Source organism: Meleagris gallopavo, chromosome 20 (assembly GCF_905368555.1).
Source record: "Meleagris gallopavo chromosome 20, MGAL_WU_HG_1.1, whole genome shotgun sequence".
In the NCBI taxonomy this organism is placed as follows: domain Eukaryota; kingdom Metazoa; phylum Chordata; class Aves; order Galliformes; family Phasianidae; genus Meleagris; species Meleagris gallopavo.
Genome location: NC_139423.1, coordinates 10,449,079 through 10,464,124, shown reverse-complemented (window position 1 = coordinate 10,464,124; position 15,046 = coordinate 10,449,079). Strand labels below are relative to the sequence as shown.

The 15,046-nt window shown below is 51.1% G+C and overlaps 3 protein-coding genes and 3 non-coding genes across 12 annotated transcripts; 4 read left to right on the top strand and 2 right to left on the bottom strand.

Annotated features, from left to right (window-relative positions):
• Positions 1 to 4: 4 nt before the first annotated feature.
• ATP5PD (ATP synthase peripheral stalk subunit d) lies at positions 5 to 2,819 on the top strand. Of its 2 annotated transcripts, none has more exons than XM_085239939.1 (6): positions 5 to 151; positions 364 to 494; positions 1,145 to 1,241; positions 2,031 to 2,102; positions 2,425 to 2,487; positions 2,620 to 2,819. In XM_085239939.1, exons 2-6 carry the CDS (start codon positions 373 to 375, stop codon positions 2,749 to 2,751), a joined length of 486 nt encoding a protein of 161 aa, XP_085096065.1. In that variant the 5' UTR covers positions 5 to 151; positions 364 to 372; the 3' UTR covers positions 2,752 to 2,819. The 2 variants fall into 2 exon arrangements, with proteins under 2 accessions (XP_085096065.1, XP_085096066.1); XM_085239940.1 differs by having other exon boundaries at positions 147 to 270.
• Positions 2,820 to 3,381: 562 nt separating this feature from the next.
• On the bottom strand, positions 3,382 to 8,908 carry LOC104913831 (5-hydroxytryptamine receptor 3A-like). 3 transcript variants are annotated; one of them, XM_085239924.1, is made up of 9 exons: positions 8,730 to 8,908; positions 6,710 to 6,867; positions 6,328 to 6,372; positions 6,123 to 6,232; positions 5,431 to 5,597; positions 4,871 to 5,031; positions 4,508 to 4,718; positions 4,168 to 4,287; positions 3,382 to 4,008 (listed from the first exon to the last, which is right to left on the bottom strand). In XM_085239924.1, the coding sequence occupies exons 2-9, from the start codon at positions 6,752 to 6,754 to the stop codon at positions 3,800 to 3,802; spliced, it is 1,068 nt and encodes a 355-aa protein (XP_085096050.1). In that variant the 5' UTR covers positions 6,755 to 6,867; positions 8,730 to 8,908; the 3' UTR covers positions 3,382 to 3,799. The 3 variants fall into 3 exon arrangements, with proteins under 3 accessions (XP_085096050.1, XP_019477358.1, XP_010719950.1); XM_019621813.3 differs by lacking the exon at positions 8,730 to 8,908 and adding an exon at positions 8,101 to 8,487; XM_010721648.4 differs by lacking the exon at positions 8,730 to 8,908 and adding an exon at positions 7,044 to 8,076.
• TRNAR-UCG (transfer RNA arginine (anticodon UCG)) lies at positions 8,584 to 8,656 on the top strand. The gene has a single exon. It is a non-coding gene; the product is annotated as a tRNA-Arg (tRNA).
• A 43-nt stretch (positions 8,909 to 8,951) lies between the features above and the next one.
• TRNAR-CCU (transfer RNA arginine (anticodon CCU)) lies at positions 8,952 to 9,024 on the top strand. Its single transcript has one exon. It is a non-coding gene; the product is annotated as a tRNA-Arg (tRNA).
• A 928-nt stretch (positions 9,025 to 9,952) lies between these two features.
• MRPL58 (mitochondrial ribosomal protein L58) lies at positions 9,953 to 14,836 on the bottom strand. Of its 4 annotated transcripts, none has more exons than XM_085239927.1 (7): positions 14,687 to 14,836; positions 14,469 to 14,505; positions 14,086 to 14,145; positions 13,412 to 13,494; positions 13,147 to 13,316; positions 12,117 to 12,192; positions 9,953 to 10,186 (listed from the first exon to the last, which is right to left on the bottom strand). In XM_085239927.1, exons 1-7 carry the CDS (start codon positions 14,834 to 14,836, stop codon positions 9,968 to 9,970), a joined length of 795 nt encoding a protein of 264 aa, XP_085096053.1. In that variant the 3' UTR covers positions 9,953 to 9,967. The 4 variants fall into 4 exon arrangements, with proteins under 4 accessions (XP_085096053.1, XP_085096052.1, XP_085096054.1 ...); XM_085239926.1 differs by lacking the exon at positions 9,953 to 10,186 and adding an exon at positions 10,971 to 11,826; XM_085239928.1 differs by lacking the exon at positions 9,953 to 10,186 and adding an exon at positions 11,654 to 11,789.
• TRNAR-UCG (transfer RNA arginine (anticodon UCG)) lies at positions 10,901 to 10,973 on the top strand. Its single transcript has one exon. It is a non-coding gene; the product is annotated as a tRNA-Arg (tRNA).
• Positions 14,837 to 15,046: the final 210 nt, after the last annotated feature.

The following is a 15,046-nucleotide window of genomic DNA, read 5'->3' as shown; positions in this document are numbered from 1 at the left end:
CGCCGCCGCCGCTTCCGGCGCAAGAAGCACTTCCGTGTGCGGAGCTGCATGACGCATTTCCGCTAGCGCCGCGCTCTGATTGGCCGACGGGGACAGGACTTCCGGTGCGTCGCTCGGCAGCGCCAGAGGACGGCGGTAGCGGTCGGTGAAGGTGAGCGGGGGGCGGCGGGGAGCGAGGGGAACGGGGAGCGGAGCGGGAGGACAGGGAGCGGGAGAGCGAGAGCGGGAGCGGGAGGCCGGCTGGCTGGCTGGCCGGCCGGCTGCTTGTTGGTAGGCGGCGTGGGGGGTCCAGAAGCAGTCCCGAGCTCCGGGAGGCGCCGGTCCGGGCTCTGCCCGCCGTGACCCGCTCTCCTCTCGCGGCAGCTCAGCGTCATGGCGGCCCGCAGAACTGCCGTCAAGGCCATCGACTGGGCGGCCTTCGCGGAGAGGGTGCCCGCCAACCAGCGCGCCATGTTCAACGCCCTGAAGACCCGCAGCGACGCGCTGTCCGCCCGGTGAGTCCCGCCTGCAGCCTCGCGGAGCCGCGCTCCTGGCCGCTGTCTCGTGCCGTAGTTTCCCACGGTGATCTGACAGACGGCACGGCGGTCGCCTTCAGGGCAGGCGGTAGCGGTTTCTTTTAGTGAATCTTCTTTACTTAATCCTCTGCAGAGTTAAACTGCAGCTGCGATGTGAAAAAAAAACTAGTTCTGTGAAAGCGCTTTGCTTTGGTGGGTTTAAGAAAAATAAAATGCCTTGAAAAGCTCATCGCTCTGTTAAGTGCTGTACAAAGCAATGGCTCTTCTGGGTGCTTTGGCATCTCCTGCTTGATGAGTGCTTGCTATTACGGTTAGCGTTGCTTCTTGCCTCTAACGTTTGAGAGCTGCCTGTAGTGTTTGTTATAAAGCTGTCTCTTAGAGGTGCTGTGCAGTAGTGTGATGTGGAGAGGGGCTGCAGGTTGAATTGGGCTGTCCATAGGGAAAAATCTGTTTCAGGGGTGGAGGGAGTGTACAGAATTGGTTCATCACTACTTGTTAATAAGGGGCCTGTAGATATTTACTGTTCAACTCAGCAGGGTCTGTTAACTCTCTTGAAAGCAGCAGGGAGCAAGTGATAGCATCAGGTTTGTACTGGCACTGGTGGTGACCGCTGTCCTTCCTCTCCTTAGGTTGGCTGCACTGCCTGAGAAACCCCCTGCCATTGATTGGGCTCACTACAAGACTGCTGTTGCTAAAGCTGGCATGGTGGATGAGTTTCAGAAGAAGGTTGGTGTCTTTGTCAGCTGAATGTTGTTACTCTTTGGAAGCTTAAACAGGGAATATCTTTTAGTGGAAAGCACCAGAATGAAGGTGTTTTCAGTTTTGGCTAGTAGCTTCCTTTGCTTTATGTCCTGCAGATCAGTCACTCACCTGAAAGAAAGAAAACTCACTAAGTTCTTTTGTCTGTAGGAGCAAATTTGGGTAGTCCCTTTCCTGAAACAAACATTTGGTGTATTTCTAACTTACTGAGTAGTAGAAAATGATAAGTGCAGGTCTGCAGACTAAGAAATGTGCAAAGCTAACTGATGCCTGTGGGGTTGTCATTCCATTTAGAAATGAACTGAAAAAGAATGAGCCAAGCATTTGCTGAAGGTCACGCGTTGTCAGTGGCAGCATGGAAATTGGCTGCTATAAGACCAAAAGAGCCCACGGATTTTGGATAGATGTGGAAACTGAGGAAAATCTGTCCACAATAGGATATATCTTTGGTGTTAGACTTTCTTGTGGTGCTGTGCTTTGCTGTGTGCAATGCTGTGATGAGTATGCATAGTATAACGTGTCCTGGTGATAATATGCAATATGTAATAGATCACTGTAAGCATACAGATGAGTGGTGCTGCTTGAGAAATATGCATTCAAGATGCAGAGATCATTTTTTAAAAGTTCATTAAACTGTGCATTTGTGAGCATGTCATGTCCTAGGAAGGGTGGAAGGAACACTCCCCTGCTGCTAGGGAGAATGACCTTTCACATGAAGGGTTATGTAAATGTTTTAAATTTTTCTTTGTTTTCCAGTTCAGTGCACTGAAGATCCCTGAACCAGTGGATACACAAACTGCCAAAATTGATGCCCAAGAGCAGGAAGCTGTAAGTGTTTGAACTGTTCCTGAATGCCAGGCTTGTCTCTGAGTCCTGTGAAGATGGGAAGGTGTGAGAGGGAAGGTGTATTCTGTATTTGCATCTGCAGAGACAGAGCAGCCTGAGAGTATGGCTCTCTGGTCTTTGCATGTCTTTGGCTTTTGGCTAAGCAAAAGATTTTTTGCTTTGGGAAGGGTTTGGATTTTGTTCAAGATTTTGTCCGCTTGTGTAATGACAGAGAATTGTCATGTGAACTTAGAAGGTGGTGTTGCAAGTTCACTCTAGATTGACATCTTTATTGTAACTATGTTCACCATGTCCTTTCCTGCAGACCAAGAACATTGTTGAGTATGTGAAAGCTTCCAAAGCTCGTATTGCTGAGTATGAGCAGCAAGTAAGTATGGATGTTGTTTTGTGAATATTTCTTTAACCCTGCTTGGCACACACTTGTTCTTTCCTGTGTGTGCTTTGCTCTTTCTTGCTGATGAGTGACTTGTAACATATTTGTCTCTGCTCCCACTTCAAGCTTCAGAAGCTCAGAAGCATGATTCCATTTGAACAGATGACTTACGAAGACTTGCATGAAGCTTTTCCTGAAACCAGACTGGACAGGGAGAAGTATCCATTCTGGCCACATAAACCCGTTGCTGATCTGTAAACTGGCTTGGAAACAGTTTATCTGATGACTGTCAGAACGAATTATCTCTTAAATAAAAGTGTTTTTCCCTCCTGTCTGTGGCTTAGATCTTAGATGTGAGGTTGCAGGGTTTTGAGAAATATGGAACCATGCAGCAATGCACAAAGAGGGTTGTTTTCATGGATTTTGTGAACTTGATTTTACAGCAAGTACTAAGATCTCAGCTAGATCTGATACTAACATTGAGTCCTAACACATCTTCTGTAATGCAAACAAGCCTCCTGTTTGCCTTTGTAACCACGTGGTGCAGGGAATGTGGTCCTGCCTTTGCAGATGAATTGTTGCTTAGGGCATAGACTTACACTCCAGTGCCACAGAATAAGTTAAATTTAGTAGTGATCTGTGGGGTGAGGTCTGTCTCAGTGGTTTTAGAGGCAGTGTGCTGGGACTGCTTTCCAGGTTGGTTGTGTTGGTTTAGGTGCAGCCAATTGCAATAGGAGTTCAAGGAATTAGGTGAGATACAGAAGTTCAGAAGTATGATATTTTAAACATCCCAAGCATTGCTCCCCCATAATCCTGGTGATCCTACCACTCTGGATTTCTGTATGTTGCAGATCTCACTGAAAATCACTGTAATAAAAGAACAAAGGCTTCATACTTTGATTTATTTAATTATCTGAGTAGGAATTCTTAAATGTCTTTCCTCAAATAAAAACATCTCCGTAAATGAGAAAGGGCTTTAGGTCCCTTTTTCTGACATAGTTGTAAGAATTACTATTGGATAGAATTAAGATATTCTCTTCAAGTTCCATTAAGCTTTATCTAATTACTTTGGTAGCCTACGGAGCACTTTCAGAATATATGTATGTTTACAGAACTAGAGTACAATGCACACACCATGCAGACTTTATGCTCTGGTTGTGGTTTGTGGGTGTTTTTTTTTTTGTTTGTTTCTAATTTAGGCAACCATAACAGCTGGTTTGAATTGAGCAGTAAAAGAAAATACAGCAGAGGGCTTTGAAGAAATAAAATGGAGAAAGACTGAGCGAGCATCACAGAGAGCTGGTCCCTAACTGCTCCATTTTATAGAAATAACAGCAAAAAAAAAGAGCGACAAGAAGAAATGGCTGTAGAGAAGCACCTTCTCCAGAACTATCAGAACCGGGTCCTGTTCCGGTGTTTTCCAGCAGGGCTTGGTTTGCTGCACTTTTTCCTGGGTCTTCTTGGTAGGATGTTTCATGGCCTGGTTTGTTGTCATTGGTGGCTCGGTGTGCAAACCTGCAAAAAGCAAACACTGGGATGGGGCAGGTGGTGGTTGGCTGCCAGGAGCACTGACTGGAGCACTTCTTGCCCAGAGGAAACCCACCTTGCCTTGAACCTGCAGGTAAGGTGCAGGCGACCCAGCCTGCTTGTTTCAGAATTTTTGGGTTGCTTTACCTTGTTGGGCTGTTCTGAAAGCTTTGCCCAAGCGTAGGGATTTGTGCTGATGGTGCAACAGGAAGAAGGTGTCCAACACAGCCATGATCATCAGCAGGAAGGTGCCTAAGAAAAAGAGCACTGCAAAACAATGGGAAAGCAAATCAGGCATTTGATAACAGGCATGATTTTCTTGAATCTGTAATCTCCCTGAGGAAGGAGGAAATTGCTGTCTGCAGCCAGCTGGTAAAGTTTAACTTTCCACGATGTCATTGCTCGTGAATGTGCCCACGAATGCCCAGCGATTTTCCTAGAGTTGTTACCTGCGCAAAATGCAGTATTCATCAACACGGATGAGTACCTATTATGGGTGGTTCGTTGGAGGAAGTTGGAAGCATATTATTGAGAATCACAGCTAACATGGAGCTGCCAAGAATGATGGAAATCTGGAAACTAATTTTCTCCTCGAGAGAGCTGGGTCCAAACAGCACAGCCATGTCAAGCAGATACAGGGCGCATGTTGGGAGGATGAGGTTCAGAATATACAGAGTGGGTCGTCTCTTCATGGAAATCTGTTGAAGAAGATGGACAAAATTTGAGTAAGAGATAACACGCTGCTGAGTGGACGCTTACTCCCTAATGTGGAAAGCTATCTTCCACATTAAAGAAAAGTTTCATACTTTTTTTAATATTAGCACAAAACAAAATGAATTTACAGCAGTACCATATAGGTGATCACAGGAAATTCTGCATTGTCCATTTCTTCCATGTACTCATTGATGCTCAGGTTGGTGAACTTCCATTCTCCATCAGTTAGGAAGAAGCTCTGGCTGCTTACCAGCATCTCAGCTGGTGTCCGTTTCACTTTCATGGAAAGGTCTGTTACTGTTTGTAAGAGGAGAGGAGAGAAGTGGCAGAATTGAGATTTCTATCAGAAGTCAGTTATTTCCTCTTCCTTTCCCTCCCAATCAAGACTGCATATGCAGGAGGAAAGAAAAAATCAGATGTGAGCAAATAACAGGCTTGTCACAGCAAGGCTGTCATGAGGCTTGTAAAGACCGATTCCAGGGGACGACTACCCAAACATCTCAGATGCCTGGAGATGTGTTGCTGGGAGAGATGCCAACACGTCACAACGCTGAGCTTATTTTCCCCCTAATTAAACAGCACTCCCCTAACAGCGAGAGGCACTGATAAGGGAACCCAGGAGTCAGCCAGGATCCATCTCAGCTATTCCTTTTGCACATTTAGCCTATTTGTGGTAAAACTTAATTTGCCACTTACCTGGGTAGAGAAATGAAGCGATGCTCATGTTGCATGTCTGGGTGTCAAAGGGGAACTTGAGGATCATCAAACTGCACGTTAGAGTGACCTGGAAGGGAAGGCTGGCGTTGAAGGTGCCGTTGTGTGTGACAACAGTGTACTCCAAGTTGGACTTCTGTTCGTTCACTCTGGAGGAAACAAAAACGGAGAGTGACAGAGCTGCAGGATGCTGCAATGATCCTCAGTCACACAGAAGCTGGGGCTTTAAGTGTCCCTTTTGATGGGTCTGTGCAGCCACACAGACGTGGAATGCGGTGGAAAGGGATGCGTGGGCTTTCTGGGGAAGGGGCTCAGGCTGTCTCTCTGCATGCTGACTCCCATCCTTTCCCCCTGCAGCCAAAGAGCTGGTGGCCATGCCCAACACTGCTGAGGGTACTTTCATCCCACTGCATTGCTTGTCCCCCGGCTGCTTCTTCAGGATTAACAGAGCCTATATGTTGCACTTCAGGAGATGCTACAAAATCACTCACCCACAAAGTGCTTTATATGAGCTATCTTTCCCATTAATGTAAGATATGAGATTCTTGGTTATGTTCAGTTTATAGGAACAGCTAGTAACTGTGAGTTTATCCCATTTCCTGCAATACTACCAAATGGTTTGCATCCACAGTATTTTTCTTAAGCTGGTGGATAAAAATAAAATGAGAGCCTACCTTTCCAAAATGAAGATTGGGGGTGACCAGAACGAATCCATGGGCAGAACAATTTTAGAAATGTTACAGAAATCCCGTGGGTCCCAGGTGGCAAAAGTGTTTGTCCACTCCTGGGTAAGGAGGTAAAGGAGAAAGGTGAGCGCCGGGCTCAGCCCCAGCCATGGTGCTGCGTGGCGCAGGAGAGAAATGGTTTTATGGAACCTACCAAGCTCAACACGAAATAAAAAGTGACGGTCTGGAGCTTTTCAGCCTAGGGAAACAAAATGGAAAGTATTTAATTGATTTTCTTAGCTATACTCCGTGCAGAGCTCTGGAGCTCTCCACCACTGCTTCGGCCGTGGTCGGCACAGACTGTGGAAACTGAGCTTGGGAGGACAGGCTGGGTTGTTACAATCCTCCAGAGCTTCCAAAATCCTCCAGGCCTTAACAAAAAAATGCTTTCAAGCAGCAGGAAGCTGAAGAAGTGGAAGCAGCTGGAACACCCAGGTCTTACTGGCCCAGTCCTGCCTTGCAGAAAGATCAGACCTCAATCTAACAGTGGCACAGATTTCTGTTATAAAGACTTGCCAACATTTGTGCATCCTTACCACAGACAGAATTGCTATCAGCATAAAATCCATCATCACTTCCATAGGCTCCTTCCAGTGCGTCTTTGGCAGTATGTGTGTGTGCAGCTTGCTGTGAGAGGAGATGTTCAGGTACTCAATGACATCATAGTAGGTGCAGATATACCTGGGAGCAGCTCCTAATGGAAAAAAATACACACTTCAATCAGAAAAAGATCAGGAGAGATCTCAACCTGTGAAAGAGAGATGTATGAAATGAAGGGTATGGGGTGTAGGTATGGAAAACATCATCGATGCCTTCTTGCACAGATGAGAACAGAGCTCCTCAAAGCTTTTCCAGTCCTCTTGAACTTACCTGTCCCAAGAGAAAGTGTGAGCAGAGCTACAAATGCTCTCTGCATCTTCTCCTGCTTCCAAATAAAGAGGCAGATGGTACCGGGTACCTTACGAGCGGTTCCAAAACACGTCATTTGTTATGCAGAAGTTGATTTGATATTTACTAATGAGGGATTGGTGTTTTGTAAACAGGAGCTAGACTCTGTATTTGCATTGGAAGGAAAACGTTGCTAATGGATTGACGCACTCGGTGGGCTCTTGGGAGTGGTGTTTAGTTGTGGTAAAGGAAAAAGAAGAGCATTAAACAAAGATCCAACAATTTGAGGGAGAGAGAAGAAAGGGCTCATATTCACAAAGGAGAGGCTGGGAGCCAGAGCCACTCAACAGCAAATCTCGTCTCATTTGCAGGGCCAATGCAATGCCACTGGAACAGAATAGGAAAATTAGCTCTGGGGGGCAGAAAGGCTGCTCTCCATTTTCTCTAAGCACTGAGCACTTTGTGCAATCACTGATGTTGTTTCCGCCTTCTAGTTGACACCCTGTCCTCCTGAGGTGCTGCTCCAGGTCCTTGCTGTTAGGATTAAAGTCTCAGAGATGTTTATTTCACATTTCCCTCTGCCCTTCTTACGGCCATCCTCCTCTCTGCCTGTGTTCCTGCTGTAGCTCCAATGATGCCTTCAGGTGCACCGAGTGACACTTTGAGTGAGGGGGAACAGCCCCATTTATTGTGTTCTTGGAAAATCCCATTTCCCTGGGATATTGCAGATGGTACCTGAGCACCTCCAGTCGTGTGGGACAGGAGGAGGGAAAGTATGGGCCATACAGCAAGGTTTGAACCAAACAGAAGGGGATGGGGCGAGCCATGTGATGGTGCAGGAGCTGATGTGGGCAGGCATCGCTGGGACGGGAGCAGTGCTGGAGGTGATGCCCTCCAGAAGCGCCCTAGGCCTCCCAGCAGCTGTGAGGTGGGAGTGGGCTGGGACCGAATCTGTGCTGCTGCTCTGTCAGCTTTCGGTATCCAGCATCCTGCTGCAGCACGGCCCTGGGCTCCACCGCACAGCTCTCCTGCAGCTCACCTTGGGTTGCCTGGGTTTCAGTCCCCCGCGCAGTGAAAACAGCTTTGTCCCTTTTGCTTTTTCCGGCTTCCTCTGCTCTCGGTTTGCCCGGTCTTCTCCATCACTCCTCGTCATGGGAACTCCCAAACCTCCCCAGCTCGCAAGGCGTGACTTAGGATCGCTCCTGGCCTCGTGCTGCTCTGCACATCCCGACGTCTGAGCGCAGGGCTTCTCCTCAGAGACCGGAGCCCGGCCGGCAGCCCTGCACTGCGACTGTGGCAGAAGGAAGAGTAGCCCAGAGCTGAGGGACACGGACGGACGCGCAGATCCAAGCGGACGCCGCGGCCCACGCCTGACCGACGGTGCGGCCGCGCGCTGTACGGGCGCCCCAACGGCAGGCGCTCCTCCGCTCGCCCCTCGCGGCCCCCCGCCTCCCAGCGGCCGAGAGGCGCCCAGCGGCGGCCGGGAGGCAGCGGGCGGACCGCGCGGGGGCTGCACAGCCGCGACCGCGTGGCCTAATGGATAAGGCGTCTGACTTCGGATCAGAAGATTGAGGGTTCGAGTCCCTTCGTGGTCGGACGGGGTGCTCCCTCCTTTTCCGGGCGCCCCCTCTGCCCACCCACCCAGAGAAGGGGAAGGAGCACGCGCACCCGGGTTCGGCTCCCTCCGCTAAGCGCAGCCCGGCCGCGGTGCGGCGGATTTCCCTTTTTCTTTTCGATGCGTGCGCGGTCATCCTGCAGCACGGCCGGGAGCCGCGCGTGTCCCGGTGTCCGTCCGTCCGTCCCGTGTCCGTTCCGTCTCCCCGCGGGGCGCAGCGCGAACTGCGCCGCCTTTGGGGCCGTTCCCATGAGCGGGAGCGCGCATTCCGCGCAGCCCCAGTGGCCTAATGGATAAGGCACTGGCCTCCTAAGCCAGGGATTGTGGGTTCGAGTCCCATCTGGGGTGAGCAGACCACCCTTTTCTCGATTTTTTTTTCATTCTGTTCTCCCTGTCATTGCGTGCTGATACAGACGGCGCGGGGTGGCAGGATACGGTGAGAAGGAATTTCGCACTCCCGTGGGACAGGAAATTAATTAAGGATCTGAATGCAATGGGAGAAGTAAGAACTGAGCCCAGTCAGAGTAACACAACCCCAACACCGACGCATCGGTGAGCGCCGTCTGCAGGGTTTGCGGGAGGGAAGGAACGGCGGGACTTTGGGGCAGCGAGAGCTGCGTTAATGGAAGAGTCTCAGGATATCCCGAGTTGGGAGAAACCCTCGAGGACCACCGAGTCCAACCCCACACTGCAACCCCCACTCCACCCCTCCGTCTGTCAGCGGAGTCCCAGCGCTCCCTCAGCTCCGGCCGCCCTGCTGTGCCCACCGCCCTCCGGGACACAGCCTTTCCCAGCCCCACGCCCTGCACAGCTCTGCGCCGCTCCTTCGGGCCCCGCCGCCATCAGCAGATGATAGACACGTCTTTCCAGCACGCTTCCCGGAGCAGGACAGGGCCAGCACTGAGGGGAAGGATTTACTGAGAGGGGAGGAGGTATCACTCCTCCACCAGAAACCACATCTCTGTGCTCGGTGCGGGCAGTCTGCTGAGCCGCGGTGCCCTGGGACCACAGCCCTGCGCATAAATGCTTGTGGGACGATGCCTCTTCGTTTTGTTGCGTTAAAAAGCTGCTCGAGGGTCTTTTTTCCTACAGAGTTAATGGACTGTAAAAGGCAGCTGCGGTCAGGGTAATATCACACCAGTGAAACCTAAAGTGAAGTTTCTTTCCAAGTTATTTCTCCCTGTTAGGTGTGGGAGGAAATGACTCAGCTGCCTGGAAAGCAGAGCCATTTTGGCCCGGATCGACCCCGCGCTGCGCTGCGGGCAGTGCCCTGCAGGTGTTGCAGCTGCAGTCACGCCGGGATCTCCATGGCCCTGGTTGGCTCACTGCCCACTTTGGGGCACTGCATCGGCGACGGTCCCGCTCCGATGCTATCACACGGCACTTCTGCTGTTTCTCTCCTTTCCCACCTCTGGACCAAGCTTCCGGCAGCAGGAGACTGCGCGTGAGCCGCTCCCAGGGCCGCACTGCCAGCCGATGGGCGCGGATTGGGGTGCACAGAGGGAACTCTCTGGGAAGGATAAGCACAGAAATTCGGCGGTGACTGATTCCCTAGCGGTGGATTCAAACCCGGGGTTCCCTCGGTGCAGTCCGGCGTGCTGCCCGCGAGGCCACGCGGACCGCGGCGCACGTCTATGGGCGCTGCCCCCCCCCGCCCCGCCCTCAGTTCCACGCTGGCTGAAGCCGCGCTGCCTGGCCGCGGGGATCAAAGCCCCGAGCCTCGGCCGGCAGGGATGCTGAAGCAGCTGCTCTGCCCTCGGAGCTCCCGGGAAAGCCTTTTTAGGACTCGTTCAGAAGCACGGGCTTTGAGCTGCTCCCTGCGCCGGCGGGCCTCGCTGCCAGCACGGGGGGAGTCACCTCGAAACCCTCAGCAGCCGCGCTCCTGTGCCCCAGATTTCGGATTGCATTTGTATGCCGGGTTTCTGCCGTCCTCAGAAGCACGGTTTATGCAGCCACGGAGGAGAACATCACCGTGCTGCCCGTGGGGCTCCCGTGCAGTGCAGCCGCACACGGGGGGCAGGGCAGGGCGGGCTGCTGTGATGTGCCGTGGGACCCCCTGCCACTTCCTGCTGTCGCCAGCGTTATCCTGGAGGGCCGCGGTGGTTCCTGGGGGCAGGGAATGGGAATGGGATGTACAGCTGTGCGTGTTTGGGAGGAGGGGAAGGGTAGGTAACCATTGGGGCCCGCCGCTGTCCGTCACTGTTCCCGAAATTCGGAGTGAGGGGACCACGTGGCCTAATGGATAAGGCGTCTGACTTCGGATCAGAAGATTGAGGGTTCGAGTCCCTTCGTGGTTGTTTTAAATCTCCGATCGTTTAATTTCAGCTGAGGGTATCCCTGGCTGTGCTCCCCGGAGCTCCGTTCCCAGCTGTGGCCGATTCCGACAAAAGCAGGAGCTGCTCAGGTGCTGGGTGGGGGTGGTGGTGTTTCTTCTGCAGGACAGCAAGAAACGCCGCGAGGAAGGTGGGCGGAACCGGGCTTTTACCCCGTGTAAGACTCGGGCCTACAAACCCTGCTTTAAGAAGGCTGCTACTTTGTCCATTCAGGCCCTGGGGCAAGGCAGACCCCGTGAGGCCGCACGGCTTTGCGCCCTTTCCCTTCCGTTCTCTTTTGCTCTATTTTTTTTTTAACTTGCGGGCTCAGTGCGGGGGGCTCTGGTAGGTACAGGCCCCGTTCTCGGGGCGGTCTCGTCGATTCTCACATCTCCGGCTGTGCAATTCGCAGGAGCTCCCGTGCTTTTACCGGGAGCAGAGCTGCGCTGCTCGGGAGGAGGTGCGGAGCCGCTTTAACGACGCGCTGGCGCAGCGTGGGCGCGGCGTCCGCCCGGCCAGCAGAGAGTTAACCCGGGGCACCGGGAGACGCTACCGCGTAGCCCCAGTGGCCTAATGGATAAGGCACTGGCCTCCTAAGCCAGGGATTGTGGGTTCGAGTCCCATCTGGGGTGGATCTTTTCCCCCCCGTGTACTGTCGGTGCGCAGCTGCGGTTTGGCGTCTTCTTTTCCGTCGCGGTCGCTCCGGGGTTCCTCCCGTGCACCACCGTGGTCTGAGGGTGTTTAAAGTTACGTGTTCTGCCTCCTCCAAAACCTTGTTGTGTGCAACGACATTCTGTGTTCCTGAGGCAACAGAAATGATCTCGCTACCCCTGGGTTCCTGCAAGGGACGGAGGAAAGAATTTGTGTTTTCTTTGCTCCTGTTTCTGGCAGGTTGTGCGTGGGGATTGCATGGAGGCAGCATCCTGGCAGAACTGTGTTCAGAGCTGTGAAGCTCAGGGCCAGGGCAGAGATTTCCCTCCTTTTATTTGTTCCTTGCCTAAAAGAGCACACCACCTCTACTCACCCCAGGTGGACTCGAACCCACAATCCCTGACTTAGAAGGCCAGTGCCTTATCCATTAGGCCACTGGGGCCCTGCAAAATGATGAAAAATGCGTAATTTCAGTACCTTTATGAGGCTCCCCAGTCTTGTTTGCTGCCACGAGGACAGTGGGTCCACCAAGGGTACATCACGCCACTTTGCCCTGTTTAGATAGGGTCACAGTTAACGTCTCTTAAAGCTTCTTAGTCTGAGGCTTCATGAAGTTGCACTTCAAGGACCAGAATACCCCTGCGCTTAAGAGGATGGTTTCTGTCTTTAAGTGCTGAAAAGAGACCAATTGCCTCATGCTAACCTCCTGCCGTGGCTTTAGGCTAATTCAACGTGCTTTTCTTAGTTGATAGGAAAAAAAAAAATCAGCTAATTAAAATCTGAGTAAATTGCTTGAAATGGTGAATTGTTATTTGTATTTGAAGTCACAAAGCTTTTACTCTTCCTTTCTTTCCTACCCGATCTATTGCTGCTTGTACGTTAAGCAGCAGAGGGAGCTCTTAGAAAGATACAGAGAACTGGACGAAGCACAAAAAGTCAGCAGATTATAAACGTTTTTTATTTACATTTTTAGACAGACTTTATTCTATCCAGATCAGTTTAGTATCATCTACCGTTGCCAACAACATTTTCATATAAAGGTAGTACATGAAAGACTTCCATCTCAGTCGAAATCTGCCTTCCTGCTCTGTTTTATATTTGAGTGTATCTTTTTCTGTCTTAATCGTTCACGGTTCATTTTTTCTACCCTAAAACACAATGAAAAGATTATTTAGTGCACAAAAAAAAGCAAAAACCTTCTAAATAAATGCTCAGCTAAGAGCTGGCAAATGTCCACAGGCACTGGACATCCCCTGTTCTTGGGATACTACCTAATTGGTTTTTTTTTGTTTGTTTGTTTTTTAAAGAAAATCTCAATGAGTATCTGCCATTAAGTCACATTAAAATGTTTCCCAAGAAGATAGTTTTTGTCCCTGATGTGCTATTTTAACCAGAAGATCCTACTGTTGTCTTTATAGAGTTCCTTCTAGAATGACAGTAAATTGTGTCTCTTTCATTTTCCCTCCCCAGTGAAGAGTGCAAGTAAAGGCAATCTCAACGATGGTACCTGGCTATGAGTTGCTGTGCAGTCTCCTTAGACACCACCTTGGGCTTCTCAGTAGCTTCTGTGACCATGACTCTGATCTTTTCTAAACAAATCGCCAGGTTCCTCATCTGGTAACGACTCTCTTCAGAGTTCACAATCAGCTCACCAGCTCGGTTTATCTTATTTCTGTGCTGAGGAGTAAAAGCATGATGTGATCACTGAAACTTTGTTAGACTTGTCAAATTTTTGCTGGAACTGTGACGTGTTGGAGGGAGATGGTAGTTACCATTGATGCCATTTTTTCTCTTACAGCTTCTGGGATCCAGTCTGCTGATGCCAGGTGGAACCTGACTTCTGCCTTGGTATTCACTGGGAGGAAAAACAGGACCTTTTCAAAACAGATAGCGTTCTGGGTTTTATGAGGCAGTTCAGTCTGTTCACTGCTGGCTTTGAACATACGCTGATACCAGTGTAAATCTCCTGAAGGATCACAATTTATTTCTTGCTACTTTTTTTGCATACTATTCTAAAAGACAATTTTATGGTGTTTGCACTTCTACACATTATAAGATTTACTGCTATTATTAGCCAATACCTACCTGGCAGAAGAGGAAATATTTTTTGTTTCCTTATTTGAGTTAAGCGAACAGTTTACTGCATAGAAAGCTTAAGAATCCAGTTGGCTTACTGCATGCTCAGTGAAAATGGATTACAGAAGTGATGTTTACTGTGACACAGTAAGAGTGCTGCTGGGAGAATGACTGCTACCACTGGTCTCAGGCATTGCAAAGACTAAAGAGTTGTGTTAAAATGTAAGTAATAATGAAAAATTCACATCAGGCAGTACAAAGGTGCTCTTTTAATTTCAACTTCATATTTTACCGTAGAGCATTGAGAAACAGCTTTCAGGCTTGGATGCTGACTGGGATTTTTCCTTAAGTCTGAGAACCCCTTTCATACCTTTATTAACATTCTGCCCACCAGGGCCACTGCTCCGGCTGTAGGATACAGTCAGTCGATCTGGAAGAGAAGAACAGCACCACGGTGCTCTTAGCTTTGTGGTGAGGAACAGAGGTAAGCGACGTGCCGAAATGCTGCGCGTGAGACTGAGAGAAGCCTACTGGTGGTGCTTTCAGCTCAAACTGAGCTCTGAATTTTCTAGAGTCAATCAATTTAAATTACATTTTCTAAATATTTGCTATTTGCCACGAGGACAGCAAAAACGGGTGATCTGTTCTTAAAGCACACAGCCCACAGCACGATGCTGGCTTCGTGCTATCGTGCTACGCGCCTTCGCGGGCCATGAACACTTGGGATCAGTGCTGCTGAGCCGCGACACTCACCCACGGGGATGTTGAGGGCCGCTGGCCTGGCCTCCTCCTGGAAAACACGAGGGAAGGGGAGGGGAAGCAGCGTCAGGCGAGGAGCGAGGCGGCGGGGCAGCCTCACGGGCACCTCGGGCCTGGCGCTGCCCGCCGCAGGTGACCGCGCAGAGGCCCCGCTGCGCCCCAGGGCCCGGCTCAGCCCAATCCCACCCGCTCGCGACCCCATTCCCACTCGCCGGGTCGCTGGCGGTGCCGCCGTCCCGCGGCGGGTACAACTTGTCCAAGCTGTAGGCGCTGCGGAACTCGGTGCCGGCGGCGGCGCGCTGCGAGAAGCGGGCGGCGAGGAACCGCGGCGCCCAGAGCCCGCGCAGGGCGCGCGCCGCCATCTTGGCGCTTCCACGGTGCGGCGCGGCGCGGCGTCCCCTGGAAACGGCGCCCCTTGGAAACGGCGGCCGCGCGCTCCGTTCCGGGGCTTCGTGGTGGCGTGTGTGCGGCCGGGCCGCGTGCCGAGGGGCGTGGAAGGCCCCAGGAGGCGGTTGAGGCGCCTTTGGCTCGTTGCGGCAGCTCCTCAGCGCACGGGAGCACGTTAAACGAGC